Source organism: Solea solea, chromosome 1 (genome assembly GCF_958295425.1).
Source record: "Solea solea chromosome 1, fSolSol10.1, whole genome shotgun sequence".
Lineage (NCBI taxonomy): Eukaryota > Metazoa > Chordata > Actinopteri > Pleuronectiformes > Soleidae > Solea > Solea solea.
In genome coordinates this window covers 34,932,969-34,960,464 of record NC_081134.1, presented here as the reverse complement: position 1 = coordinate 34,960,464, position 27,496 = coordinate 34,932,969, and the positions used below count along the sequence as shown (strand labels likewise).

The 27,496-nt window shown below is 38.9% G+C and overlaps 1 protein-coding gene across 3 annotated transcripts in view; it reads left to right on the top strand.

The window, feature by feature from the left end:
• Window positions 1–26,376, top strand: part of esyt2b (extended synaptotagmin-like protein 2b) — a 33,277-nt gene extending 6,901 nt beyond the window's left edge. Inside the window, exons 2-23 of one of the 3 annotated variants that reach the window (XM_058626816.1) lie at window positions 554–595; window positions 1,562–1,696; window positions 2,005–2,081; window positions 2,555–2,627; window positions 5,997–6,086; window positions 8,892–8,947; window positions 12,948–13,068; window positions 14,068–14,244; window positions 14,382–14,464; window positions 14,868–14,916; window positions 16,023–16,112; window positions 16,214–16,309; window positions 17,610–17,672; window positions 19,865–19,939; window positions 21,558–21,644; window positions 21,764–21,913; window positions 22,944–23,293; window positions 23,917–24,015; window positions 24,235–24,366; window positions 25,414–25,519; window positions 25,636–25,685; window positions 25,776–26,376. In XM_058626816.1, coding sequence (XP_058482799.1) covers window positions 554–595; window positions 1,562–1,696; window positions 2,005–2,081; window positions 2,555–2,627; window positions 5,997–6,086; window positions 8,892–8,947; window positions 12,948–13,068; window positions 14,068–14,244; window positions 14,382–14,464; window positions 14,868–14,916; window positions 16,023–16,112; window positions 16,214–16,309; window positions 17,610–17,672; window positions 19,865–19,939; window positions 21,558–21,644; window positions 21,764–21,913; window positions 22,944–23,293; window positions 23,917–24,015; window positions 24,235–24,366; window positions 25,414–25,519; window positions 25,636–25,685; window positions 25,776–25,848 — 2,274 coding nt within the window. In that variant the 3' untranslated portion in view covers window positions 25,849–26,376. Of the gene's footprint in view, window positions 1–553; window positions 596–1,561; window positions 1,697–2,004; window positions 2,082–2,554; window positions 2,628–5,996; window positions 6,087–8,891; window positions 8,948–12,947; window positions 13,069–14,067; window positions 14,245–14,381; window positions 14,465–14,867; window positions 14,917–16,022; window positions 16,113–16,213; window positions 16,310–16,992; window positions 17,095–17,609; window positions 17,673–19,864; window positions 19,940–21,557; window positions 21,645–21,763; window positions 21,914–22,943; window positions 23,294–23,916; window positions 24,016–24,234; window positions 24,367–25,413; window positions 25,520–25,635; window positions 25,686–25,775 lie in introns of all 3 variants that reach the window. The other 2 variants (XM_058626808.1, XM_058626825.1) reach the window with 2 other exon arrangements.
• The last annotated feature ends 1,120 nt before the right edge of the window (window positions 26,377–27,496 follow it).

Below are 27,496 nucleotides of genomic sequence, written 5' to 3'. Positions count from 1 at the left end.
AATTTTTTTTAATTCTTTTTCCAATGCTTTGGGTTATGACTGCCCTATATTTTTCGTTCAGGTCCGTTGATCAAAAGTATTGGTAATGGCAACATGTTAGTATCGTTTATTGATATTTGCACGAGGCACTGGTGTGTGAAAATGCATACTCAGCAGCTGGTGTGACTGTGGACCGTGTCTTGTTGAAATTATGCTGCAGTTTCATGACTTGTAATAATACACAATGACATATTTCTTTGAAATGTTTTGCTTTTAAATGGGACACATAAACTTAAACTTACTGCAGCTTGAAAGATATTGGGACAAGGCTTGGTCTGCACACATTTGATGATGTTTAGTATTTTTCGTTTTCATCTGAGCATTTCTACTCCTTGGCATGATCTGTAAATTACAATACCTGAAGTGAAAATGTCAGAGAACTTAAAAATCTCAGTCCACGTGTGAAATCCCACCTTAGAAAACAATGCATCTTAAAGATAATTCTTTCTTAATCCCTTAATTGGTACATCTTCTAATATTATGCATCTAATTGGCTCCGATTTCTCCACTGTAGGTTCACTTCCCAGACGTGGAGCGAGTGGAGTGGCTGAACAAGGTAAAGCATATGTTTGCTTCTCCTCTTGCTGTGACTGTGGCCACACTGCAGCACATTTGGCTTTTTATGCAGCCCCTGTTAAGTGCTTAACTCTTGTGAATCCCCATGGCAACAACCTGTGTGTCAGTTTTAAAGCTCTCCTGTGTATGCAAGTGTCAACATATTATATACTGGTGGAGTCAGACAAGATTTAGCAGAACTGCAATTACATTTACAAATAATATATCATTCACAATGTGAGAGAGGCACCTGTATGACACAATGGGTGACATGCAACATGCTCTTAAGATTTACTCCACTATCTAAAAGGGAACCAGTCTTATGCTGCACTTAGCTTTTGATGCAACTACAAGATGCTAATAAGCTGACTCAGCTCGCTTTATGGATAAACCAAATTCATTTATAAAGGTAATAACACTTTTATTTAGTTCTGTCGGGTGAGTTGTAACAAACACTAAGCAACATTCATATGATTGTCCCTTCACTTAACTTGCAAGAAACTAGCAACCTAGCTAGCCAGCTTTCTGTTAGCTACCCTGCTAGCTAATAGCTAGCTTGGCTTTCCGTCACCGACATCATTACTACGTGAATTAATGGCGGAATTCTTTGCATCACAGCCGGTTAAAAACTGCTTATGGAGAATGATGTCCACTGACTGTAGCCTTTTGCAAATATTCATTAACTATTTTAAAACTATCATTTATCTATGTGCTAGCGCTGCAACAAACTATTAATTCGATAATTGATTCACTGATTTGTTGTTTCCAATGTTACAAAATGGTGTCTCTTCACTTCGAAAATTAAATCCACAATTTCGTGTACTTTAATGACATAGAGGAGCAAAGAAATGAGAATATATTCAGTTAGAAAATCAGAGACCTTGTTTTTATTTTTCAATCTCACAGTCAATTAGTTATCAATGAATGATTGCAGTGGACATTCAGCTCTCTTCCTGTATCCCCTCAGACAGTGAAACAGATGTGGCCCTACATCTGCCAGTTTGTGGAGAAATTGTTCCGTGAGACCATCGAGCCAGCAGTGAAGGAGTCCAACGCTCACCTCAGCACCTTCTGCTTCAGCAAGATTGACATCGGAGACAAAGTGAGCATTTCTCAGTGTCCCCCCTTCATGGTTGCTGACGCTGATCATGTGCTTTTCCGGTGGCAAAAACCACGCTGACCAGTAGCAGCAGGTGCCGATGGGACAGCTGGCGAGGGTGTGTGGGAGTATGTGGATATACATACGCACATGTGCTTGTTTCATAAATAGTTTCCATGCAGGGTGAGGAGAGGGATTGACCTTGTGTTAACCACGTGTGCATTATGGACAGGGTGGATGTTAGTGTGGTGGTGATGGAGTGGAGGGCGGGGTGCAGTATCCTTAATGTTTTTATCTTTGTTGCGGTGTAGCCCGTGAGGGTCAATGGAGTCAAGGTTTATTCAGAGAATGTGGACAAGCGACAGATCATCATGGACCTACAGATAAGGTGAGCCAATCAGATCTCTCTTTAAAGCTGCAGTGTGTAACATTTGATGATTTTTGTTGTTATTCTTCCTCTGTTTGGTCTTAGTGAACAGAAACAATGGAACGATATTTCTATGCTGTGTTCTTTGTCTGAAAACAGGCTCTGTTAAGCAAAACTATTGGCTCTTTTCCATTATACAGTTCTAGCACGACTCCGTTAGTGATAGTACCTGATACCTGGTGCTTTTTTAAATACCTGCTCTGGCGAGGTTCCAAGCGAGATGAAACGATACTAAAATGTGATGTCAGACTGCTGACCACTGATTAGACAGAGTGTCGTCACTGGAACAGACATGAGTGCGATATCCGACACAGGAATCAAACCATCAAACAAATCACGCCTGTGTGCAGCGTTTGGGTGTTGCAAGGCCAAATTGGACTAGCTTTACCACATATACTATACATTTTTATTTCTGTGTTCTCTGTGTCACTCAGCTTTGTTGGCAACACAGAGATTGACGTGGACGTCAAACGCTACTACTGCAAAGCTGGCATTAAGAGCATCCAGGTAAGAAAAGCCTTATTTCACATCTCAATATTTGACACAAAGGAGCACGATGCATCGCAAATAAACTGACACTAAGTTCAAGGTCTGTCCTATTGGCTTGAATTTTCATAGAAACAGTGTAGTAGATAAACAGGATTGCTGGATTAATTGGAAACAAGCTTTTTTGATCCACTCCTCCAATGTTTCTAAATGCAAAAACCCTTTAGGGATGTAAGTGCATAATTTAATCATACTCTGCTCTAAAGGAGCAAATTAAACTGTATATTTCAGTGGTGGCTATTCATGCTAATGAGGCTCCCACCCGCCGTGCAATAGTGTGATAAACATAGTAACTACAAGCATTAAAATCCTACTGCGGTGCGTTTGTAAACAGATTGTTATGAAATGGTTTTCAGCACTGGTTCCAAACTATTTGTTGGCTTAATGCCCTCTGATATAAAGCAGAGTCTGGTTGCTTTGTCGCAGTTTACATACTGTTGGTCTCAATGTTGTGAGCAGTTTAGTTTTACGACCTTGTATGTGTGGCATACTTGCATTATCCAATTTGTTTGAAATCAGGAGAAATCCACAATTTCAATTAAGTAAGGGTTTAGGTCTTATCCTCTTTACATAGGTGTTAGTGTTGGCCTTGTCTGGCACAAGCGTGTGTGGCGTGTGTGGTTGCTGGATTTTCCGAAATTTACACTGTGTTTATTCACATACACATCTGTTCCACAGTCTTCAACCTGATTGAACCTCTTTGGTTAATTTCGTGTCAGCAACAGGCGGAGACTGTAAGTGAAAAGTGTGTCTACTTCAGAGTAGCAGAGGTGAATTATCACATCATGAGAGGAGACAACAAGGCGACAGCAAATGACCATAAAACATGATATTATTAAATATCCATTGACTAAGTGAATGGGAAAGAGGGGGAGAGAGAAAAAGAGGGCGTTAGGTGCTGTCTTGTCCTTGAGAAAAGTATCCACACCAACATGTCTTCCTCTCCCCTTTCAAACCAGGGGTCTCAAACTCAAATGACCTGGGAAACTCAGCATCAGGTCTGATCAGGAGGGACCAGTGAAGTGAAAAAAAACAACTGTTGACAAAATAAGCTGAAAATGTTAGCACAACGTTCCATAATTATATCGCAAAAAAAGTTTTTGTCACAGTATTTCATCAAATTTCAAAATAAAAGTTGACATGGAACAATAAATGTTCACGATAAATCACTGTAAATTAAAAAAGAGACATGATTTTTAGTGAAGGGCTGCATGAAAATGATTGGGGGGCTGCAATTGGCAGTAATAATAATGATAATAGAATGGAATATATACCCTTTATTAATCCCCTTAGGGAAATTATTTCTGTGCATTTGACACATCCTAGAATTAGGAGCAGTGGGCAGCCACACTGAGTAGCGCCCGGGGAGTACCCCAGCCCTTTCGACCTGGTGGGGACTTGAACCGGCGACCTTCCACTTGGCCATGGGCTGCCCCTAATAATGATAGCAGTAGTTACATATAAAATGCATCCAATGGGAAAAGGGTAAAGAAAGAAAAATAATTAAAAAAACATAATCAATGATTTTCAACCAACATGATAATCCTTATTTTAAAAAGGAAGAGATTTTTGCAGATAATTCAGCTCCTGGTAGAAAAAAACAAACAAACCCTGACTCTTTTGTGTGTTTCTGCTGCAGTGAAACACAGCAGGAGAGAGAAACAATCAATTTGCCTCCACTGAGACCAAGTGCTGTTAGATCTGTCCCTGGGAGACATTAGTTGAGCACTGTCCTCATTATGTGCCTGAGATAGACCTATATATCTGTGCAACACTGATACATTCATCTCATGGGTTTATGTTACACAGAGCACATATGCTGGACTGCATCAAACCCCGAGGTTACTGATTGTGAGGAGTGAGGTTAAACACTCTGACATGTTGTCATGTTGTTTGTTGTCCCACTGCTGTGATTGAGGTCCACTCCTCATCACAGCTACAGCACTGTCAATAACAAGCCTGTTAAACCTGGAAATAAATGACTTTGCCTGATTGATTTTTATATTGCATTCATTTTTCCTTTGGAAATTGATACATCTGTTTTGGTTTTTCACTGGTCACTTGCTGGTGGAGGCCTCCCCTAGCCTTCAACACAGCCAATACAACCACAAATATGCACTATACCTTTCCTAAAGTCGGGAGTCATTATAATGCAGGAATTTTAATTTCTGGATTTAAAAAATGGACGGACTTCGCTTAAGCTAAAGCGGAAGTAGCAATATATTTAATAGCTATTGGGGACATTGTTTGTTGTAATTTAATTTGCCTATTTCTCAACTGATTTACACATCAGCAAATGTTTTCATGATATGTTTATGGTATCCATCACTAGTTTCAGGATCAGCTTCTTTAATAGAGCATGAATTTTGAATTTTTAGAGGAAAATAGATGACAAAGCATGGCACATATAGTGGACACCAGTGTGATTGACACTGTAGCCTTCAAAACACATTGTTATGGGTGATGTGACAACCAGTTGAAAGTGAGTCAACTGATGTGATTTGTTTCAGTGCTGTGAGGACATCCAAATCCAATCGTCAATTCTGGATTTGTGTCACTTGAGTGTGTGGTCCCGTGTCAGTTACATACCAGATTTGTGGCCACACAGCATGAATGAGAATAGTCAAATCCAATATCCATCTATGCACAGCAACGTCAATCAACAGTGGAGGAGAGTGTTGTCCTATATGTCAAATTCTATCTTATCTTGCACATGACCTTCGTGAAGACCAAGTGTTCTCACAAATATGACGTATTTTTACGTATTCTATTGCTGTTGATGACGTGAAAGTCTGCAAAAGGTTTGACTGAGAGGGCAGTCACGTTCAGATGCAAGACACTTGTGAACATCCCAATCTGATCTTTACTCAATCTGATTTTAGACAAACAATTTCAACAATGTGGCTGGTAATTTGAAAGAAGCCTAAAATGATCATTCATTGTCATCATTCGATATCATTGTCTCTTAACATAAGGATTATATTTTGTGCCAATCTATTGTCAGTATGATTCACCAAATAGCTGCTTTCGTCTATGCAGTGTTTAAATAATAATCTCATCCTTTGTTCGCTAACAGGGATGAGAGCAGCTGTGTGGTGTCCACATGACACATCCAGCACTTCCAAAATCATAATCCTAGTAATTGTCATAATATGTTATGGAGAAGGTGGAGGATGACACGGGGCAGGTGGGAAGTCAGGCTGTGATTGAATTTCCAACCTGTCATGTGCTACAGGAATGTCAAGGGCCAGAAGAAGCGTGTCAATTCCCTTAAGGTCTGTCTTTATGTGGACGTATGTGTGTTAATGTGTTTGTCTTGTCTTTCCATAGATCCACGGCGTGTTGAGAGTGGTGATGGAGCCGTTGCTGAGTGTTATGCCTCTTGTTGGAGCTTTGTCTCTGTTCTTTCTCAAGAAGCCAGTAAGTAAAGACACTGCAGATTAGATTAGATAAGAAGATTATTTTAAAAAGGCTGGACAAATGTTGTGATTTTGAATATCACAAAGTGCTTTAAATCACAAGGCGAAACCTGATTTATGTACGTTCTTATAGGACATTTTGAAACGTGAGGAGTTTTTGTCTTGCGCACCCCAAAGTAGCACAGATGTGGATAGAAATAAACAAGCTTACAAAGGATAAAGTGATCAGGATGAAATATAATGTAACCTGGTAACTCTAAGAGTCGGCTGGAGGTGTGTGATTACAGGGATACGAGTGAAACCCTTTGCAAGTGTCAAGCACAATACGATACATTGCAAATGTCCCTCAGCAGCGATAATGTCACTATGCACTGATTCTGCAATAATCAGTGTAATGCCAGACAGTCATTAGGCTACGTCAGTGAAACCGAAGAATACAGAATGCCACACAAAGGTCGCTCAAGTTCAGGAGTTAACTTTATTTCACTGCCATTGTCGTGCTGTCAAAGTCTTCAGCTACTTTACTACTGTTTTTTATTGACCTCATTCCTGTGGTAAACACCATCATGGACTCATAAATCAGTGAAAAAATCCTATCTTTATTTATACTTTTTGTGTAAATAGTTCACATCCCCATCTGTAGTCATTGTCAGTGCACTTAGGACCTGTGTGCAGAGCCACTGCCACTGCTGCACAGCTCAGAAGTCTTTGACCAACATAAACCAAATGGGAGGACCCAGTGGAACCATAGCAGAGCTTTAAATAGCTCCAGATAAAGCCAGTCCTACTTTGGCAGATTTCACTTCAACAGTCCCTCAGTGGAGTCATAAGTGAAGGAAGCCGAAGTGAGAAGACAGCAGCTCTAGTTTATAAATCATAGTGCAATCCCACAAGTCTTCACAACCGAACAATAAAGCATCTACATCTCCCGTCCTCTGGAGGAAAACTATCAACTTTACTTTACTGGAGTAGATGGAAAATTGAGAAAGCAATTTCCTCTTAGAGGAAAAAAAATATATCAACACTGTACTGTGGAATCCCACTATCTCATCGCTCTTCTGTCAGGGTGCCAAACAAAAATGAAACATTTCCAGACCAGGAGGGGTCTCATCCACATGTGACTGGGAGATCACACCAACGCCACTCAGTGCACTGCAAATGAAATGTAACACACAGCGCTTAAGGGATTTTATTGCTCTGGCTCAATCGAACACACTCTTCCATGTTAACTGATGACTCATGAAGCTGAGTGAATGTTTATCTGTGATGTCAATGCCTAAATTATGTCTGAGGTGACTTCTATTGGTTCTTTGATTATCCAGACCTTTATTAAAGATACAAAAATGATCACGTGTAAATTGAAAAGTGAAGACTCAAGAGATCACTTTTGTGAAATGGCAGCCGAAATGACTCATTTAGACACCTAAAAGAAACTGATTATTATTTTAATGATTCATTAAATCTGTTATAGCTTCTCAAAATGCAGGATTTTTTTCCAATTCAATATTGTATTATTATTTGAGCTGTGGGCATGCAGGTGAGATATGTATCCCGGGAGAAACTGGAGCAGAATTTCCCAAACTGTCAAACCATTCCTTTAAATTACCTATATTTGTCTTACAAAGAGTCCAAACCCAAATGAATAATGGTACCAAACAAAGAACATCAGGAAATCCTCACAGTTTAGTCACTGTAACCTGCAAATGTTTTTGTTTAGAATTTAAGTTAATTAAATTAGCTACATTATTTAATAACTGGTAGATTTCCTAATTATCATTATTATTATTATTGTTGTTATTATTTTTTTTTACTTACCACTAGTTTTATAGCAGAAACACACTATTAACCTATTCAAAGACCTGGGGTGTGTCCTTTCACAGCATAATTCCCACCACACACAGCCATCCCCCAACATCACCTACAGCGCTGCAGTGCTGCCTTCTTCCCTGCAGCACTCAGTGCATCTGCTGCAGTGTAAGCAAACCAGGCAGGAATGTAGAGAAAAGGCTCATTAAGAAAGTAGTGCTCCCTCAGCTTGGAGCCAGCAGCAGATGAAAACTGACTAAGAGGCAGGCAGGATCTGTCTTTGTCTCTGCTCTCAACTGACGCAGGTCACACTCTTTCTCCCCCTTTCCCAGATTTGACATTCAAATGTGAAATTAGTAATGCCATATTTTTCCAATTTTTGTTGAGATGTGTCCCAGTCTCCGCAAAGCTGTAGCTACTCCAATGAATATTTTAGTAAGCAGGTGATATTTTATTCATTTCCATTCAAAGATCTTTGTTTTATTGTCATGTTAAATATACAAAGCCAGAAAAGTGTGTGTTGTTCTATATTTACATATACAGTCCACTTCCAAACACTGTTATATACTCCTGAATAAGTCACACTTATATTTTCATAAGTTATTAAAATAGTGAACAGTAGTTTGTTAAGTAGTGCACAAAAATGCTGATTGATATTGTTTTCCTTCGACTTGTGTGGCGCTCCGGTATTATTAATCAGTGAGCCTCATTGGCCAAAAAACAAAAAGCCAAGTAATAAATGTAGCAGAGGGAGCAGGAAACAATAATGTTAAGTGTTGGGGTGAAGCTAAAAATCATTCACACTCTATGCTCTTCCTGGAACTGTTTCAACACTAGTTTGCTGTACTGCGTAATTGTGCTGTCTTCATTTTGTTGATTGGGTTTACTTTAATGATTTCTTTTCTTCTTAGGTCTCTCTTTAAAGGACATCTTAATCCAAATGAGATTAAAATGATAATTAAAAAAAAAAAAAAAAAACTCTCTCTTCTCTTTTTCTAAGCTTCTGGACATAAATTGGACTGGACTCACTAATCTACTGGACATTCCTGGGCTCAAGTAAGTAATTTTCCACCAGTATTTATTTGTCTGTTAGAAAAATCAAAGTCAAAGTGGAGATTTGAACTTAAAAAGTATGAATTGCTTTAGAGTCTTATGTGTATTTACATTTTAATTTTAATTCACATTTTTTGTGATTTCATGATGTATTTTCCCATTTATTTCTTGTGATATTACTTCACCGGTGTGTCTCCCCTCTGTTTGTTGTACGTGTCTGCGAGCAGCGAGTCAATGGCAGTTGATTAAGAGTCAGTGTAATTAGTCGTAAGTGGATTATACATCATTTACATCCTAAATAATGTGACACATTTATAAAGGCAGGCTGCATGGGACTTTCGGAGATTACAGCTGCTTGTGCTATACGCTGCTGCTGAGGACAGACACGTGATAACCTCGGTCCAGTAGTGTAATGGATCCACGTCCCTTGTGCAATGCAGTGTACACATGCTTGTAAGTATGGTTGCACACACCAGCTGCCAACATGAAAGCCCTCCCAGTGGAGAAAGGCTTCTTAAACCCTGTTATCATTACGCAACCACGTAATGTCTTACTTGTTTATTTACATGTTTTTATGTAACTACTGCTGAGTTGGTCTTAAAGTCAGAAGTCTGGTGCTTTGAGCTACATGTTAACACTAGCAAAGCAAAATGCTAACTGAGTGTTAAGTAGCATGTACCAAGGTTGGATAATTCACACTAAACAGCGATAAAATAATATTTTTTTATGTCCAGTTTGTAAAACTGAGGAAGGTATTGGCAGAAATTGAATATATTAGCCATAAGTATGTTTGTAAACATGTGTAGTCACTTAAACATAAACATTGTTTGGTTTTTGTAGCATTAGCCAATGTTCTTTGGTCAAAGAGCTTACTTTATGGAGCCATGTTCCTGTAGCAGCCTGAAGGACAAGCCACACAAAGAGTGTGTTTCACATATTGAAGTAGAACTGTACTAGACAAATTAGATTTGTAAAGGCCACTGTAGTTCACTGGCATGCTTGGGGAAAGGAGGGTTAAGTGGAGGAGTCTTCCATTTATTAAAAATCTTACAGTGTTTTCCGGGCGGTTTGGTCCACTTACAAAAGTGGAGTGTGAAAGTGAATCAAACCAAATGAAGCTGTGACATTTTTCCCAATCTAACCGGGTCCCTCGGACTATCCTGGTGTGAGTGTCCTTAATTCGATTTTACTCAGTGGGCCTTTAAGCATTTAATAAAATACTGGCCAAATTAAAAACCTGATTTTATGATAGCGCTTGAGCAAGGGAATGCTCAAGTAATGACAAATTATTCTAAATGGGATATGAATGTGTTTACCAGATGTTGGCAATACTTTTTGGCTTCAAGTTGTCATTATGATGTTAAAACTGATTGCAGTGTAATTGTGATAGAACAAACACATTAACACCATTTATATTGATGGTATATTGTTTATTTTTGCCCACAGATGGTGGCAAATATGACTTGATTTATTCCATATTCAAATTAGAAGCGTGTTTACCCAGTATCTTTTGGGTTTTTCACGCAAGGTGTTATGAAACAATACTTCTGTGTCTTGCTGTGTCTTCACAACAATCACCAAACATGATCTGCTGGGGAAAAAGTTGCCCACTTCTTATTTAATTGAAAAAGTGTGTGCAAAGGTTAGCAAATCACCACAGTGATTTAAAATATGTCCTCTGGGTGACTATCAATCTGTACTCAACTTCATGGTAGTCCACAGAAGAGTTATGTGAGGTGGATTTCAGCCTGGACAAGCTGTGCCAAAAGGATAGCTAAAACATTATTGTGTGTCAAAGGATGATAGACATTTGTGATCACAATGTTTACACCCCAGGAGCAACGAGCCCTGATTCAGCAGGTTTTTGCCCCTCGGCTCTCTAAGGGAGAAAAGCTCCAGCTCGGCTCTTTCCTCCACTAGAAAGGCATAATGTCTTTAATTGGCTGCAGTTGAGCTAGGAGATAAGCTGAGAATTGATCAAATAATTGTTTCTACTGACTCCAGAATGAGTTCATTTTATTGGGGTCATTGGTGTTTGTGCTGCTTTAATATTGCGTTAGAAAAGGTTTGCTTTGGGTTTGCTGGAAAGAGCCTCTGAAAGAGTTACTTACCAATTCTCTGTCTTATACCCATGACAAATACATTACCTTAATTAATCACAATAATACTGCAAGGTTGTAATTATCTGCAATAATTTGATTAGAAAATAAATAAATAAATGAATCATAAATCTGAACTTGTTTACAATCCTGTGTTTACAGCTCGTGTTAAATGATTTGTGTGGCTTGACATTTGGATCTCATCAATCTCATTCTGTTATTACTTACAGGAAACACTTTTCATGCAAGTAAACAGCTGATGCTCTCTGGTTTTTCAATCTTTAGGATCAGTTGGCCTTTAATCCACTGGTTTCTATCAGATTATGTTGTTAGGGGATAGAGGAAATCAGAAGGAGTTGTTGAGCGGTGAGCCTTTTAGTTACAGGATAATTTGTCGGTTGTAAGTAGATGTTAAATGTTTGAGAGCAACAGTGGAACAAATTAGCGTTTTATTCTGTGGCCTGAAAGCATCCTGGATCTAACTCAACAAGAAAGTTTGAACACAAGTTGTCTAAATTAATAACACCGGAACGATTTGAGCTGTCACGTAGCTACTCTACATTTCTGCCCTGGTGCACAACCAGAAAAGCATACAGGATGAGTGTGTCAGGTCCTGTTTATTAGGTAATGTTTGATTTATCACACCACTTGTTAGCCGACTGGGTTAATGTTTTTTACGTGGCAGCACTGAAGAAATATGGGACCCCCTTTAAAATGAGATGGTGGATCTCAAGGGGTTCGTTCCAAGATAATAAAGTGGTTGTTGAGTATCATCACCAGGTTGTTAGATACCAACATTTTTGGGATCGAGGCATCTCTCTCTTAACCCCAACCAGATGAATACAAAATGATACTCTCATATGCGAGTTTATGTATTGTCCAACTCTTTTCATTTCTAAGGCTACTTTGCAGCATAGGTACATTAGGTGCTACTAAAGCTGAAATAGCAATCTTGCATCTAAGGAGTGTATACGTACAGGTGCTTATTAATACAGCTAATAGGAGCCCTGTCATGAGCCATATTTTTGATTTACTACTCCTTTTTTATTTAATTTTTTTAAATTATCCATAATTTTAGGTGTATTCCTCTAAGAGCTGTAAGCTAAGCTGTAATTTTCTATTCTATTCCACAAAGCTAAAAACGAGGGACTATAGGTGATGCAGAAGTGTGATCATTTTATCTTCATTATGCTGAAAGATTATTTGAATTATTGTACAATAATAACAAATATACTGCTCAAACGAAATTAAGGGAACACTTTTGAACCAAGTCCTAAATGGGCTGGTGATTTTGGTACATTACTGTGTAAATTATACAATTTAAATCTGTAAAGATTTTACTTAAGATCAAGTTTAAGGGGTTCCCTTAATTCTGTTGTTTGAGCATTAGGAATTTTGCACCAGCTTTAAATTTGTTTGTAGTTCTGTGATCAACGTTTAGTTTCAAACTCTCAGGCAGTTATTCAACATAAATATTGGATACTGCCATAATTAAAGTTGAGGCAGTTCAGTTCTGTTTTCTTCAGTGTAGAAGGATTTGCTCTTGTGATTACACATTTTTTAATTATGTTCCATGGCAGCTCAATGAATAAACAAAAGCCCGGTGACTACAATGCTATTCTCCCCCCTCACTGTCATTGGTGCTGTTACATAGTGTTGAATCATTAGAGGATCACATAGACAGCCAGTGGTTTCTTGGTGAGCAACAGCAATGTGCTTGGACTTGCTCCAATTTTCCTACGATCTTCTCACATGCAATGCACAAATGTACTGCACTAAGCTGAGATTAAAGGAGAATATTTATAACCCAAGGGCACCCTCACTGTCTTTTTTAATAATTCACTGCGTCACTCTATTTATCTTGCTTTTCTCACTTCTCTCGCCCCTCTTTTCTGTCCTTGCAGTGGGCTGTCTGACAGTCTGATTCAAGATGTAATCTACAGTTATTTGGTTTTACCCAACCGTGTCACCATCCCTCTGGTCGGGGACATGGAACTTGCCAAGCTCCGCTTCCCATTGCCAAAGGTACTAATGTGGTTTTAAAATGATTGCTATCAAAAAATAGATTGAGTGTGTCTCTTCAGACGGTCTGTGTTCAGAGCACAAACCAGGTTCCAGGGGATTCACTGTTAGTAGCTGAAAATCCTGGAGCAGTTCCGTGGGCTGGTTTTCTGTAATAAAATTAAGTTGTTTTCAGGGATTTCAAGGTAATTCTCCCTCAGCCATAAAACTGAAGGAAACAAAAACTGACAAAAAAAGCATGTCAAAGCTTTATTGCTTCTGTCTGTATCCATGGCAACAAGATACACACTTCAGTGAATGTTTTAATGTGCGCAGGGTTCGTGTTGAGGATATACCATTTAATATTTGCTGCTGCAGTTATTATATGCATTTCCACGTTTTCTTTAAGGAGGGAAATTAAATTAAAATCAACAGATCTTTATGTGATAATTAAAACAATCTCATATACTGTATATATATATATATATATATATATATATATATATATATATACATATATATATGTATGTATATATATATATATATATATACATATATGTGTATATATACACAATATATAATATAAGCTTTTACTTTTATTCTCTATTTTATTGGTTTAGTTAATTTTCATTTAGACCTTAATTTAAATTTAATGTAACCAGGCCCTGTAGCCAAATCTTTATTCTAAATTTTATTGTTAATGCAGATTTTTGTTGGTTTGTGTAAGAAACTAATAACTGTCGACAATATGAATCTTGTATTTTATAAAATAAACATGAAATTGCTTTGTGGAATAGTGAAATTGTTTTTATAGCACTCTAAGTAATCTCACATGTTTGCATACATTACCTTGTATTTTTGCAACAATACAAGGTCCAATGAAGGGATGTTCGTAAAGTGCGCTGTATTTCAAATTGACATGCTAAATAACTGTAATCACATCCACTCAGCCTCCAAGTGCTGTGCTGCTGTGTTTGAGCTTGAGTTGCTCCCCTCACTGCTGTGCTCTGCACATGTCCGCAGGGAGTCTTGAGGATCCATTTCTTGGAAGCTCAGGATCTTGAAGGCAAGGATAAATTTCTTGGAGGTCTCATCAAGGGCAAGTCTGACCCGTACGGCATCCTGCAGATTGGCACCCAGCTCTTCCAGAGCAAAACGGTCAAAGAGAGCCTCAATCCCAAGTGGAATGAAGTTTACGAGGTGACAAGTTTGGGACGTTTATTGGAGCAGGGCACGGGCATTTAAAGCATCACAGCTTGTGCTATGATTAACTGTGTATTCTTCCAATGTGTATCAACGTTGATAAATCTGTTTTTTCGTCTTCTTGGTTTCATCAGGCACTGGTGTACGAGCACTCAGGTCAACATCTTGAGATTGAGTTGTTTGATGAGGATCCAGACAAAGACGATTTCCTGGGAAGGTGAGTCTCTCTCCTTTCTTGCCTTGCTCTGATGTAATAACACATACAGGATTGCAGGAGAAACATGGTCTGTTGCACCTTCAGCAATGTGAGAGCAAAGTATGTTTGAGTTTGGCTATATAAGCAACTGCATATCACAATGTAAACACAATCTTGAAAGCTTGGCAGGAGATATAGAAGGAATCGGTGCTACTTGATATCAAATAAAAGCAGAGTCACTGATATCCCTCAGACTGAAGGACAAAGTCAATCCTTTGCTCCAAGACTGTTACACTACACCCATCACTGGCTTCACAAAGCAGCCAGTCGATACCTGTGCCCACTTTGTTCAGATTAATAGGTGTGATTTGTCTCTTTATTGTTTGCCATTCAAATTTGAGTAATATTGTTTCATTTATCGCAGCCTCATGATCGATATGGCTGAACTACACAAAGAGCAGAAGGTCGATGAGGTGAGACACTTTTCTTAGAATTGTTTTGTCTGTGGGGAGTGGGAATGCTCATGCAGAGTCTTGTTCAGACTTGAATAAATTGATCCATCTGTCAATAAGTATGACACTCGGCCAATACCTAACAAAAACACCTAGCCCAACACCCATGATGTGTTGTTTTGAGTTCAGTAGGGTTAGTCTTTGTTCCACCAGCTTCTGGCTATAGCTTAAGCCTAAGTGTTCAAGCATCAGAGATAGAACTGTTGCATGTGTAACATGTGTTACTAACTTTTAAGCATTCACAAATATCTCTGGGATTCAAACCAATGTCAAATGAATTCACACAGTGTGTGTGAGGTCTATCAGTTCCACACAACTATCTCTCTGTGTCTCTCAGTATAGTCGTGTTTAGCACTTGTGTTGCCTGGCAACATCCCCGTGCTGCACACAAAGGGATTTGTTTTATGTCAAGTCAGATCAAGGCAACAGCAACATTGTGCTAGTAACGCAAGTATGACTGAAAACACAAAGAAGCACAGAGGAAAAGTATCAGAGGAGAATTCTACTGCTCAAAGAAAACAAAAACAAAAACGTGGTTATTCAGCAGTTTGATGGGATTAACAGTTACTGGCCCCACCCGCCCCTGCACCACTGGTACATATACAAACACTCCCTCTGTCAGGTCTGATAGTATTGTTTGACAGCCCACTTGAAGGACACAGCATACAAATAATAAATCATTTCTGTTTAACACCAAATAGAAAGTAACGATGGTTACACACTGGGGCGATGGTAGCTCAGTGGTGGAGTGAGTCGTCTTACAACACGAAGGTTGTGGGTTGGATTCCCGGCTCTGCTAGTCAACACGGCGATGTGTGCTGGGGGCAAGACACTGGCAGTGTGTGAATGGGTATGAAAGATGAGTGATAGAAAATGTGCTACACATAGATGCGCTGTATGAAAGTGTGAGTGAATGGGTGTGAATGGCAAAACTGTATTGTAAAGCAGGTTTAAGTGGTCATCAAGAATTTATATATGGACTATTTACACTGCAGCTTTAAGTCTTATTAACTGTTGTTGCACAGCTCATTAAGGTTATTAAAATCCATTTTGGCACATTATTCCAGTGGTTTGACCTGGAAGAGGCGCCGACTGGGAAACTCCACTTAAAGCTGGAGTGGCTGTCTCTGCTCTCTTCTACTGAGAAGTTGGACCAGGTATAAAACACCAAAAAAAAAACACACTAACAGGTCAGTGAAGATGATGCAGTCGTCATTGCCCTTGATTACTGTCTGTCCTCTCCTCCATGTCCAATCAGGTTTTGCAAAGTATACGTGCAGACAGGAGCCTGGCCAATGACGGGCTGTCGTCAGCACTGCTGGTGGTCTACCTGGACTCTGCCCAGAACCTGCCAGTAAGAATCAACCATCTTCACTTTACTTTCATGTTGTTGCTGAATGTACCTCCTAAACCAGTGGAAAATGCATCACATTAGGCTTATGTAGGCTTCTTGTTCTCCACCCACAACACACAAACTGCATTTAGCAACACTCTAAACCTGTTTAGGAAGAAAATCCAGTGTAGCACTCCTGTTTAAATAAGGATTCAGTCAATGTCAATGTGCAACAATACACCGTTCTCCTGTTCACGTTGTCTTTTATGCTTTATGAAACTTGACTGACTTCATCACTTTGCTTTATCATGACCTTTAAATTGTATTTGCCACAGCAAACCACACAACCAGGGTAACTCAATTATGATCCTTATTATCCTAACTTTGCCAAATCCACTCATAAAAGCACACATGTAAATTATTTCTGAAAGCTATAGCGACAAATGGGTCAGTAGGTCTTTTATGTAGTTCATTACTGCTCAGGGATCCTGTCTCATTTAACAATAATTGGTTTGGTAATATGTGCATTTTTATTTTTATCCAGTTAGGTTTAAAACTGTCATGAAGCTTGTAACCCATATAGAGTATGAAGTCCCGGGTAATATCCTAATGGGATTTCAACATCACATTTAAAGATATTATCTCACACTTTTTGCCGATAATAGCTCTCATAACTCTTCACCCTCTTTCCCTCTTCATCTAAGAGTGTCTTCACAGGAAGCTTAGGCTGTGGAAACTTAAGTGAGCGACGAGCATCTGGCCTAGTCTTTTGTGAGACCAATACTTCACAGTATAGAACAATTTGTGTGAGTCAGTCCAGCAGAACCTTTGCATCCTGATGGTGTTCATTACCAGTGTGGTGGGATGATGTGGACTGAACAACAACAGGTGTCCTTAACATTTGCAGAGCATGTGTAACGTCTAATCGAGAGATCTCTCGGCTTCCAATAACCATTAACGTGACGCGGACAGACACTCTGACACACTCTGCCATGCAGACATCTATCTGTTCATTATTCAGATGCATATGTGGGGAATACAGGTGGTATAATGATATCTGTACGTGTGTATTGTGTGGATACACAGTCTTCCACATTGGACACACTTATTATCCTGACCTGTTTTCATTGTTAGCTCCATGCAGTGTCAAAAAAAAGAAAATATCATCCCCTCACACTTCTCATTATTTTCGTTGCTTCTGTTTACATTTCGCCCATATTTTCTCCTGGGTTTCTCTCATGCGTCTCAACCATGTCAAGTCACTCGCATCCTACTAACTGTGGGTGTGATTTTCTCCCCCAAATCTCCTTGTGGCTTAAAGAGCAACCTGTCAGATTTCACCTATGATGGGTTGAAGCAAGTCTCAGTCTTTAAGGCCCTGAAGGTAATGTGGGAAAAATGGACTGCATGTGCAAATAACACCCTGTGTCTGTGGCCCCCGTGAAACGCACCATCCAACGTCATGTGACTGCGGTGATTGAGCAGACATGCAAAGTGAAGTGAGCAAAAAATGATGTGCATGAAGATGGATGATTGCATTGTCTGCTCTGTGTTTTGGTTTGTCTTCTTATTTGTATTGATAAGTGAGTTCCCAGCTCATGTCATTGTGCTTGTCTAGTGTTGCTGTCTTATATATTATTCAATTAAATGTTCAGTCTTTGTTGAAACTATCGACCGGGCAGTATCCATATTCAAACACTGAAATTCTCCTACGTGTCCTACCTTACTCACATGTACTAATTCTTATGCACCAGAGGTGAAGGTAACCAAACAATTTTACAGCAAACAGTCTAGGTTTTGTTAATAAACGTAGAAGCTGATTATTACCCCTTCATTTTGAAATCTATGATTGGTAATTCAATTAAAGGAACCAAGGCCAGCTTTTCTGCTTTTTGTAAAGCTCGTTCCTTCCATGTGTGGTAGATACTGAGTGGCATTACAGGAGGAGAAAACTGATTAGACTTGGGATTATGGAGTACACAAACAATCGCTTGTTTATCACCACCATAACAACGATAAGTGTCATGTTTCGTAGTCTCCACATTTGTCGGTATTGTTATATGCAGCTGTTGGTAACCGAGCACAGCCTCGCGTTGCACAAACTCACTCTGTGCTGCTCCACTTACTTGTTTTGTGCCTTCAACATTAAGAGGAAGTTTCAACTCTCCCACTGTTGCACACACAGTGGCACTCCCTCTGTGTAACATTAATCCAACAGTCAGTAAAAAAGCATTACAGCTTTGCACGTCAGTGATATTTGGCATTATTACAGACAACTGAAGTACAAATCTGACCAGGTTCACTCTTGGTATTCCCAGCTTCAGTGCTGCCAAAAGCTTGTCATTTTCCATTTTAAGCTGTATTGAAACCATGTTGGAAATGCTGTCATAAGACACCAGGAGGTTCACACAGTACAGTAGCGTGAGCTTCAGTAAAGGATACTGTGTTCATCGCAGTGACGAGTAAAAAGCTTTCTGATTTTTTTCTGATTTGAATACATTCAGCATAGTTGCGATCAGAAGGGAAGCAGACAAATCCATGTGACATTAAAGACCAACATGCTGCCAGGAATCATTTACACTGCTTCCATTTCTGCCGCTACAACTCTTAGTCTTATTTGCCTCGCTGTTGTTTACTAGATCAAAAATTTGATTGGCAGCGTTTGACCTACAGTCATTCACCATGGGGCCATTTAAAATGTCATGAGTCATGTTTTCCACTGCCAACAATATGATTGATTGCTCTAAATTTGCCCAGTCTAAAATATACAGTAGTTTCCTATTGGTCCATTCTCTACATTGTAACCTTTTTAATGTACCTACAGTATACACATATATGCAGACACACACGTACACAATATGCCTCATATGATGGACTAGAAACCCATCCTACCTTTATATAAAGTGGAGAAATACTCCACTAAAATGTTCCACTCAGCCTTTCATGTGCATGACATCTACATGTTCTTCCACAGAAATCAGCCACTGCAAAACAGCAAAAACACTTAATCAATGAAAGAAAGCACAGAAAAATTTAATTGAACACAAATGTGAATAAGAGCATAAAAACAGTGTTTTTCCCTAAGTGAATCAGGTGCAGTATGTCTCCTTTTTACACAGTGCACAGATTTGGTTTGCATTAAGCGGTTTGCATTTCAAATGTAGGGCTTTAATTCTCAGGTTGGTGAGAAATAGCTACATGTACACACTTCCCCCCAAAAAAATCAAAGGATGAGTTAACAACACTTTCCATCCTAATGTCAAAGCCTAAAGTGTAGGTTATAATTGTTCTGCAAGGAGTACTGAATAATAATCAGCTGTCAGGACTCAGTTGACAGCTGAACAGTTAAATTACAGTGCTAAGGAGACAGAAGCTGGTGGTCTCCCCGGTTGCCTCTCTGCCTGCAGCCCTGCTTGTCATAACGTACGGTAGTCGACTCTTTTCGGCATTGTGTGCTTGATGAACACTCTCCCTGAAGGAGCTAATCTTTGAGTTTGGGTGTAATTCGTCTGCTACTGATGGTTTGTTGTGCTGGTGAGAGTCAGCTAACACGTCTCTCTCTGCTTTTTCCAACAGTCTGCGAAAAAAAGCAGCACTGAACCCAGTCCTTACGTTCAATTTATTGTTGGACACAAAACACTGGAGAGTAAGGTGAGTCCGTCCATCGCTGTTTATGTACGGTTTGTTTTGGGCTCCTACATCAGGGTTGTCAAACTCACGCTGGTCAAGAAGGGGACGGTCCAGAGGAAAAAAACAACACTATATTTCATCATGATATCACAATAAAGATATTCATCGTGATATTCCACAGAATTTCAAAGTAAAAGTATAAAAACTTGCAAAATGAAAAAACGTATATGTAATTTAATTTAGTCATGCAATAATTACAACCAAATGTCCTATTATTACTGTATTTAGTGTTATATTCTGTCTATAATCTATCCCCTCCCTGGCAGCTGTGCCTCCGCCACATGCGCTGTTTTTAAAGGAAGATGAGGTCGTTCATTAATCTTGATATATTATTTATTATTAATTAATCATTCTTGATGAATCCAGTACTTGTTTTGGTCCGTAAAATGTCAGACGATGTTCAAAAAAAAATTCTCAAATCCTGGAAATGATGATGTTCTGAAATGTCTTGTTTTGTCCACAAACCAAAATGATTCAGTTTTAATGATTTCTTTGTTATATGGCGCAAAGAAACTAGAATATATTCATTTTGAAGAAGCTGAAAAATCTGAAAGCTTGTTTTGATTATTGAAAAAAAAACAAAACAAAAAATGTAATCTATTATCACTGATGATAAAATGAGTCATCGCCAGACCTGCCCACCGTTGAGCGTTAAAATGATGCTCATATGTGAGTCCAGTGTTATTGATCACATTCATAATGGCTCATTTCAGTCCCTGAAACTGAGGAAGCTAAATGGAACTCAGCCATCATTCATTCAATTTTCACCTCTGCTCTTGTCAGACCTGTCCAACTGTCAACATTTTGTGATTTGAGGTTATGAGAAAAAGGATGAAAAATGCAACATGCTTCAATTTCATAAATTGTTAAAAGCAATTTTACGACCAAAGACTGAACACAGATGTTATTGTTGAATTTGTTTTGCCAGTCTTTATCTCAACACCTCTCTCTCTCTATCTCTCTCTCTCTCTCTCTCCCTGGAGCTTTCCTTTTTACAGATAATGTCCCTCTGACTGTAAAGAGCAACTGTTCACGAAATAGACTTATTGGTAATTGACGAGGTTAACGCTGCTTTAAACTATAGCCATTTCAGCTACTGCAGAATAAAACGGCATCTGAGCATGTTTTACAACTGTGTGACACTGTCTTTGACCCCAGACTAGAAGTATTTTGACATTTTCTGGTACAGACATTTGAACTGTCACGAGCACAATAGCGATTGTGTCTTTTTAAGAGCACATAAGCTTTTAATGATGTCATTGTATTTAAAAGCCCTGCTCACTCACACAGGTGTCTTCAATTCTCTGGCTAATTAGATGTCAGTACTGCCACTGTTAAAAGTGGGAATCTGGTTAAATGACACAACAGTAAATTGGGAGAATGAATTGAATTAATAAATCTTTCTTAACTTAAATTACAGCAAAACATAAAGTATATTTTCACACAGCATTTTGTATCATTGAACAGTTTCTTTCTCTCTCTCGCTCTCTCTCTCTCTGCGGATTGTGCTTTTAATTAGCTGCCCTGAAGTGTCTTTTAATTAACAGCAAGCAGTAAACAAACCTTTGTGTCCATAAAGATCCGGTTCAAGACTAAGGAGCCACTGTGGGAAGACTGTTTTTCTTTTCTTATTCACAATCCCAGGAGACAGGAGCTCGAAGTGGAGGTAATCCTGCATTATAGCATCACGTGACGACGTGCGGTTGTTTTATAAGTGCGTGCTCCAAAGAGTGGAAGTAGCTGACCCGCGTATCTCCCTCCCTCTCTCTCTCTCTTCATTCACAGGTAAAAGATGACAAGCACAAATGCACTCTGGGTAATTTGACGGTGCCTTTGAGTTGTCTGTTGGTGGAGGAGGACATGACGCTGACTCAGTGTTTTGCCCTCAAGAACTCCGGACCCAGCTCCACCATCAAACTTAAAATGGCCCTGAGGGTAAAAGCACTCTGCTCCTTGTTCTCATTTGTTTATTGATACATTAATGACGGATGTCAGTGTTCATTTCAGAGGAAGGAAGGAAAGAAGGACACGTGTTGTGTTGATGCAGCCATTAATGATGAGGAGGGTGTGTAAAGACTGACACAGCACATTAGAAACTAATGAATAATGATTGAACAAAAATGAAATATCATATATGTAAAATATCCCAGTTCTATTGGAGGTTTCCCACAACAGTCAAAATAAAATTAGGAATGCTGCCTTTATTACTTATGCCCCTAAACCTTTTTTTGAATTAGACAGTGTTTTAGTAGCATTAGATTAGATTAGATTAGATTGGATTGATCCCACACTTGGAGCAAGGACAGAGAGCAAACAAGATTAAAATAGATACACAATAAAATTAATTAAACACACAATTGTAGTGCATGGATAAAACAATAGTATCGTGCTGCAATATAGACAAAAATGAAACCATTGAATGTGATGGTAAATCTAGTAAAGAGTAATCAGAGCAGCTGACAACGCCTTTAAACTTTTTTACAGTGGAAAAATTAAAAAATTAAAACTTATGGTTTTTTTTGTAGGAATCTGTATTTTTAACATTATTTAATGATGATTTAATGATGTGCTCCTTGGTCTTCAGAGTTGGGCTTGCTACCAATCAGAAGGAGATGCTAAAGGGCCCAAACTCTTTATTTGCAGGTTATTGCTCATATTTCATTAAGTGGTGAACTCCAATTGCTAAAATATGATTGGATATTCTCCTTATTTTGGGTGGGAGGGGTTTCATTTCCAAATATTTATGAACAGTGAGAGAAATAATTAAAATATTCAACCTCTTACAAAGAAACACTGTGTTTCAGCATCAGGGAGTCAAGACTATAGTTTTGATCTGAGTTTAAAAGATAAAAAGATAATCCAGATATTTTTATGGATATTATTTTTTTTTATTTTAAGAAACATTGCTGTCATTTTATCATATTTGAATAAATAAAGAATTGATGTCCTCCCTCATGTCCTTCAGATCCTGTCCCTTGAGAAGCAGGTGTCCTCGGACCAGCCTTCCTCCGTGCAGGTCAGGAAATCCAGCTTGCCGCAGCCAACTGCAGCCTCCACCCAGAGACAGTCCTCAGATTCCCCGCTGCCTCCGCCCACACCTCCGCCCCCCATAGACGCTTCCACCTTCACCCTCCAGCACAGGGACGGCGAGCCGTACTCCGCCAGCCCTCTCCGCAGTACCTCCAACCTCAGCATGTGCATTTCCAGTTCCCAGAAACACCTGCCTCACAAGGAGTCCACGCCCAGTTTGGCCTCGGATATCTCCCTGCCATATGCCAGTCTGGAGCTTCAACAAAGGCTCCGTCAACTGCAGAAGTAAATAAATAGGCAGAAATTATTTGTTATATTTAATGTCACCTGTCCTTGTTGCTCTAGATCTCTTACTTTACATTTTATTGTTTTTTTATTTAGTTATTTAAGTTATTTCAACTCAGTCCTATCATGTTTAGATCTCATGTTGCCTGTTGATATCTACACATACAGTAGCTGTACATGATCATTGGACTATGGTCAAAACACAAAGAAGCTTCCACCAAAAGTTTCTGAAGTGCATTCTACTGCTTAAAAAAAAGCCCCAGCCATTCAGCAGTTTTGATGGAATAAACACCTCTGTTCTCCACTGCATTGCCACTGTATACACACAAATGTCAAGAAAGTCAGGTCTGATAGTATTGCTTAAATGACCCTATTTTCAGATGTTTCATTATTTGCATGCTGAGTTACTCACACTGCCGCTTTAAAGGAGAAAGTTTTATTTGCTATTGCAGCACAGCTCATACGAGTCAAAACATTTAAACTTGATATCTTGGTCCCCTGTTTGACCTAGAAGTAGCACCTAGTGGGGAAACTCCACAAATACTTTATTTATTTTTTGTATTAAATTTCCAAAAAAATCAGTTTCAGACGTGACACTGACTGTGACTCTGTTGTGGTTCCAGTGGCTCGGCGCCGGGCCAGTTTCCCCTGGGCGAGGTCCAGCTGACAGTTCGACACAGCTCTCAGAGGAACAAGCTTATTGTGGTGGTGCACTCCTGCCGGTGAGGTCATCATCATGAGTTTAATGTGCGCTGTGCTGTGAAGGATTCAAAAAAAAAACCCCACTTCACTATTGTCCTTGATTCTTGGCTCAAGCCCGATTTTTAAGTACGCAGACCATTTTAGTTCTGAGTGGAACTGTACAGCACGTTTGAGAGTGAAACTGTTGTCATGTGCCTGACAACATGTGAGTGAAGCAATTTTGTCCTGTGTGTCCTCAGTAACTTGATAGCCTTCACCAAAGATGGCTCAGATCCCTTCATCCGCCTATATTTACTGCCTGACAAGAGCCGGACAGGGAGGAGGAAGACCAGCACAACGAAGAGGACCCTTAACCCTGTTTATGATCAAACGTGGGTTTGGAGAATCATACTAGCTTAACATACCTGTCACTTGCATGTTATTGATTTGTGGTTGCATGAGTGTTGTTGTTGTTGGAGTTCACGTGGGTTTTGTTTTCTCACATGTGAATACTTTAGATTTAGCTGTTTGTAGTTATGGTGTTATTGATAGCGGACACTTTTTTAACGGATCTATGGGGCTATTTTGGTATATTAAAGCTCCAGTGTGTAACATCTAGGAGGGTTTAGCTAATGCACTCCTAGATAAAACTACTCGGCTCTACTCAGTTTGTCAATTTGTAATCAGTCACATTGTTTTCCATTACTGTAGTACCGCCTCAACACACACAAACTAGTGACAGGCAAAGCAGTTGTTTTCTGTGTACTGAATCATTACAATCAGTTAATTAATAAGTTTTACTGGAGCGCAGACTCTGTCTGTCACAATCACTGAACTGAAATACGGCCAAACGGGTTGTGATTCGGCGCTGTTGCTAAATACACCAGACGCCTCCTGTGTTAAATATTGAGATTTTAGACATTTCCTTGCTAAATGTCGGAGATTAACGCATGTTTTCAGGAGTCTACAGTTCTCAGTCTCACTACTAGATGTCACTAATTCTTAAATACTGGACTTTTAAGTACCTGTCAGCCACAATGTATTGAGTTAGAAGAGAGTTGTTGGACATTACGTGTGTTTTTGTTCACAAATCTTCATGCAGTCGATTTAGCCGTGTGTACACTTTACAAATCAGTATCACAAACTACATTAAATTAAAAGTACCCATTTGTAATAAACATAGCTCTGAGTTAAGTTACAGTCATATTAATTCAAATCGTTTTTCTTCTTGTGTTGGCATCTTATTTCTTTTTCCAGTGGATTTGACAACAAATCTTAATAGTGAGCAGCTTTATTCCACCTGTAGGAAGCAAGGAAGCCATTTCCTCAGATAAATAATTTAATACTACAATAGCTAAGTTATCTTATTAACAATTAGATTTTTTTGTTGATATTCCAAGACATATGAGTGACATTAAACATGTTTGTGTTGCTTGTAGGTTTGAGTTTAATGTATCTATGGTGGAGCTCCACAGGAGAACTCTGGATGTAGCAGTAAAGAACGGAGGGAGCATCCTGTCCAAACACAAAGGGCTCCTGGGAAAGGTAACTCCTGCTGGTTTTGGTTTCTGGCTATTGTTTTCATTGTTTTTTAGCATCAAAGTCAGACACAAGTACTTCAAAATTACAATTCTTCCTTTACTTTTGGTTCAAAATTGCAGGTTTTGGTAGATTTAAGTGGGGAGGATATAGCGAGAGGATGGACGCAATGGTAAGTTTGGATTTTATATGTGCCCTGTGCATTATTGACTGATTCCTTTTGCTATTATATTTATGTTATTTTATTAATTTTTTCTTGCAGGTATAGTTTAAGTGAAGATGGATTGTCCTCGCAAAGCTTAACAAGTACTCACGACCCTCTGCTCACATTGTGAATTCACCTTTCCGCTATAATTTAGTTACCTTGTTATTTTAAAGGGCACATCGATGAGTTGTTTTGGTGTTTATTTTTCATATACATGTAAGTTATGGGAATTATATCAGCATGTAATGAAGTATTTTTGAATATTTCCTGATATTGTTCCGTTAATGATCCTAAAGATGTTTTCACATAATTGTAATGAAACACACAAACTGAACTGTGTCTGTTTTTAGTGTGTTGTGTAAATATGGAGTTGCTGACACTGAGTTATCAGAATTGCAGGGGCTTTCATGGCATTTTATTTATTTTAATGAAAATTGTGTTGAAATCTGTTTGTAAGAATGCGACAAATTTGCTGTGTGAGAAAACAATTTCCAAAGGAACAGATACAGTAGCAGTCTTGACTTTTATATACAGTATATATATATAATTTTTATTTGTCATGAAGTGTTATTTGACTGTTTATCTCTTATTGTTCCTTATGCTTGATTACAAACATGGAATGCACATATGCAAATTAAATAAAAATGATTGCTCTGAATGTTTTAAGAGGACTTTGTGCAATATTGGTTCTTTTGAATATTGTCCCTAACGACCTGTGGGTGATGTATAATATGAAAAAAGATACTTGAACAGGGCTTGGATTGTTGTTCATACCAGAAACTAAAAAAGAAAATGTGTACAGAGACAATTATTGCATTTTTGAGCAGGACTGCTGGGATTAAGATGGCGCAGCTATGTACATGTTTAGCCATGCATTTATCACTTTTATTACTGTCAATTTGAGCTTATGAATATTTTCTTGTTCTCTATCCCGTGCCTTAAAGACCCACTCTGTACTTTTTGCCTTCTTAATTTTATTATTTTTGAATGATATGATGCCTTGTGGCTTTTGAAGAATAAACTGTTTCAATTCTGAAATTCTTCTTGCATTTTTTTTTCTCTAAACAATGGTCTTTTGTCAAGGTAGTCTAGACGCTGTGGAATGGGAGTGGATTTGGCCAAGAAAAAGTCAGAGTGAAAATATGGGCAATAAAGTTTAATTCTGGCTGGAAGGGGAAAAACAATCAAGCAGTAAGTGTCCATGGGCAAAATTCAAATAAATAAATAGAATTTAAAAGGAACAAAAAATTCAAATGTCGGCAAATTGACATCAGAATTTAAAATCTGGACACACAACACAGAGTGGGTTTGAACAAGACCCACCTCTGTCTGGTCGTAACTAGAATGGACTAGGCCCGGAACCAAATAAATATGTTTCCCTTTTCTGGACGGTTCCCTGCGGACCACAACAAACACTCATGCCACCAACGGCAGTCAATTTTCTGCTTAATAACGTTTATGTTGTGCTCAAGCTTGCGCCCCTGCTTGAGCACTTTATGTCCACAGCATCACGACTAATCGTGGGTCTTCGCTTCACAAGATGCACACATCCACGGATGCACACCGCACCTGCCCAAGCAGCAGCCCCCATGGCAGCCCCGCATTCGCTTCCGGTATCGCTGCCTGAATGAGCATGGCTGTCAACGTCCTCGTATGTAAATGTGTGTGTGTGTGTGTTTCAACATTAGTTACTAAGTTATTAAGTACTACAACAACAAATTCGACCTTGCAGAATAATTTCCCCCGAGAATTGGGATCTAATTGATGAGAGTGGTTTG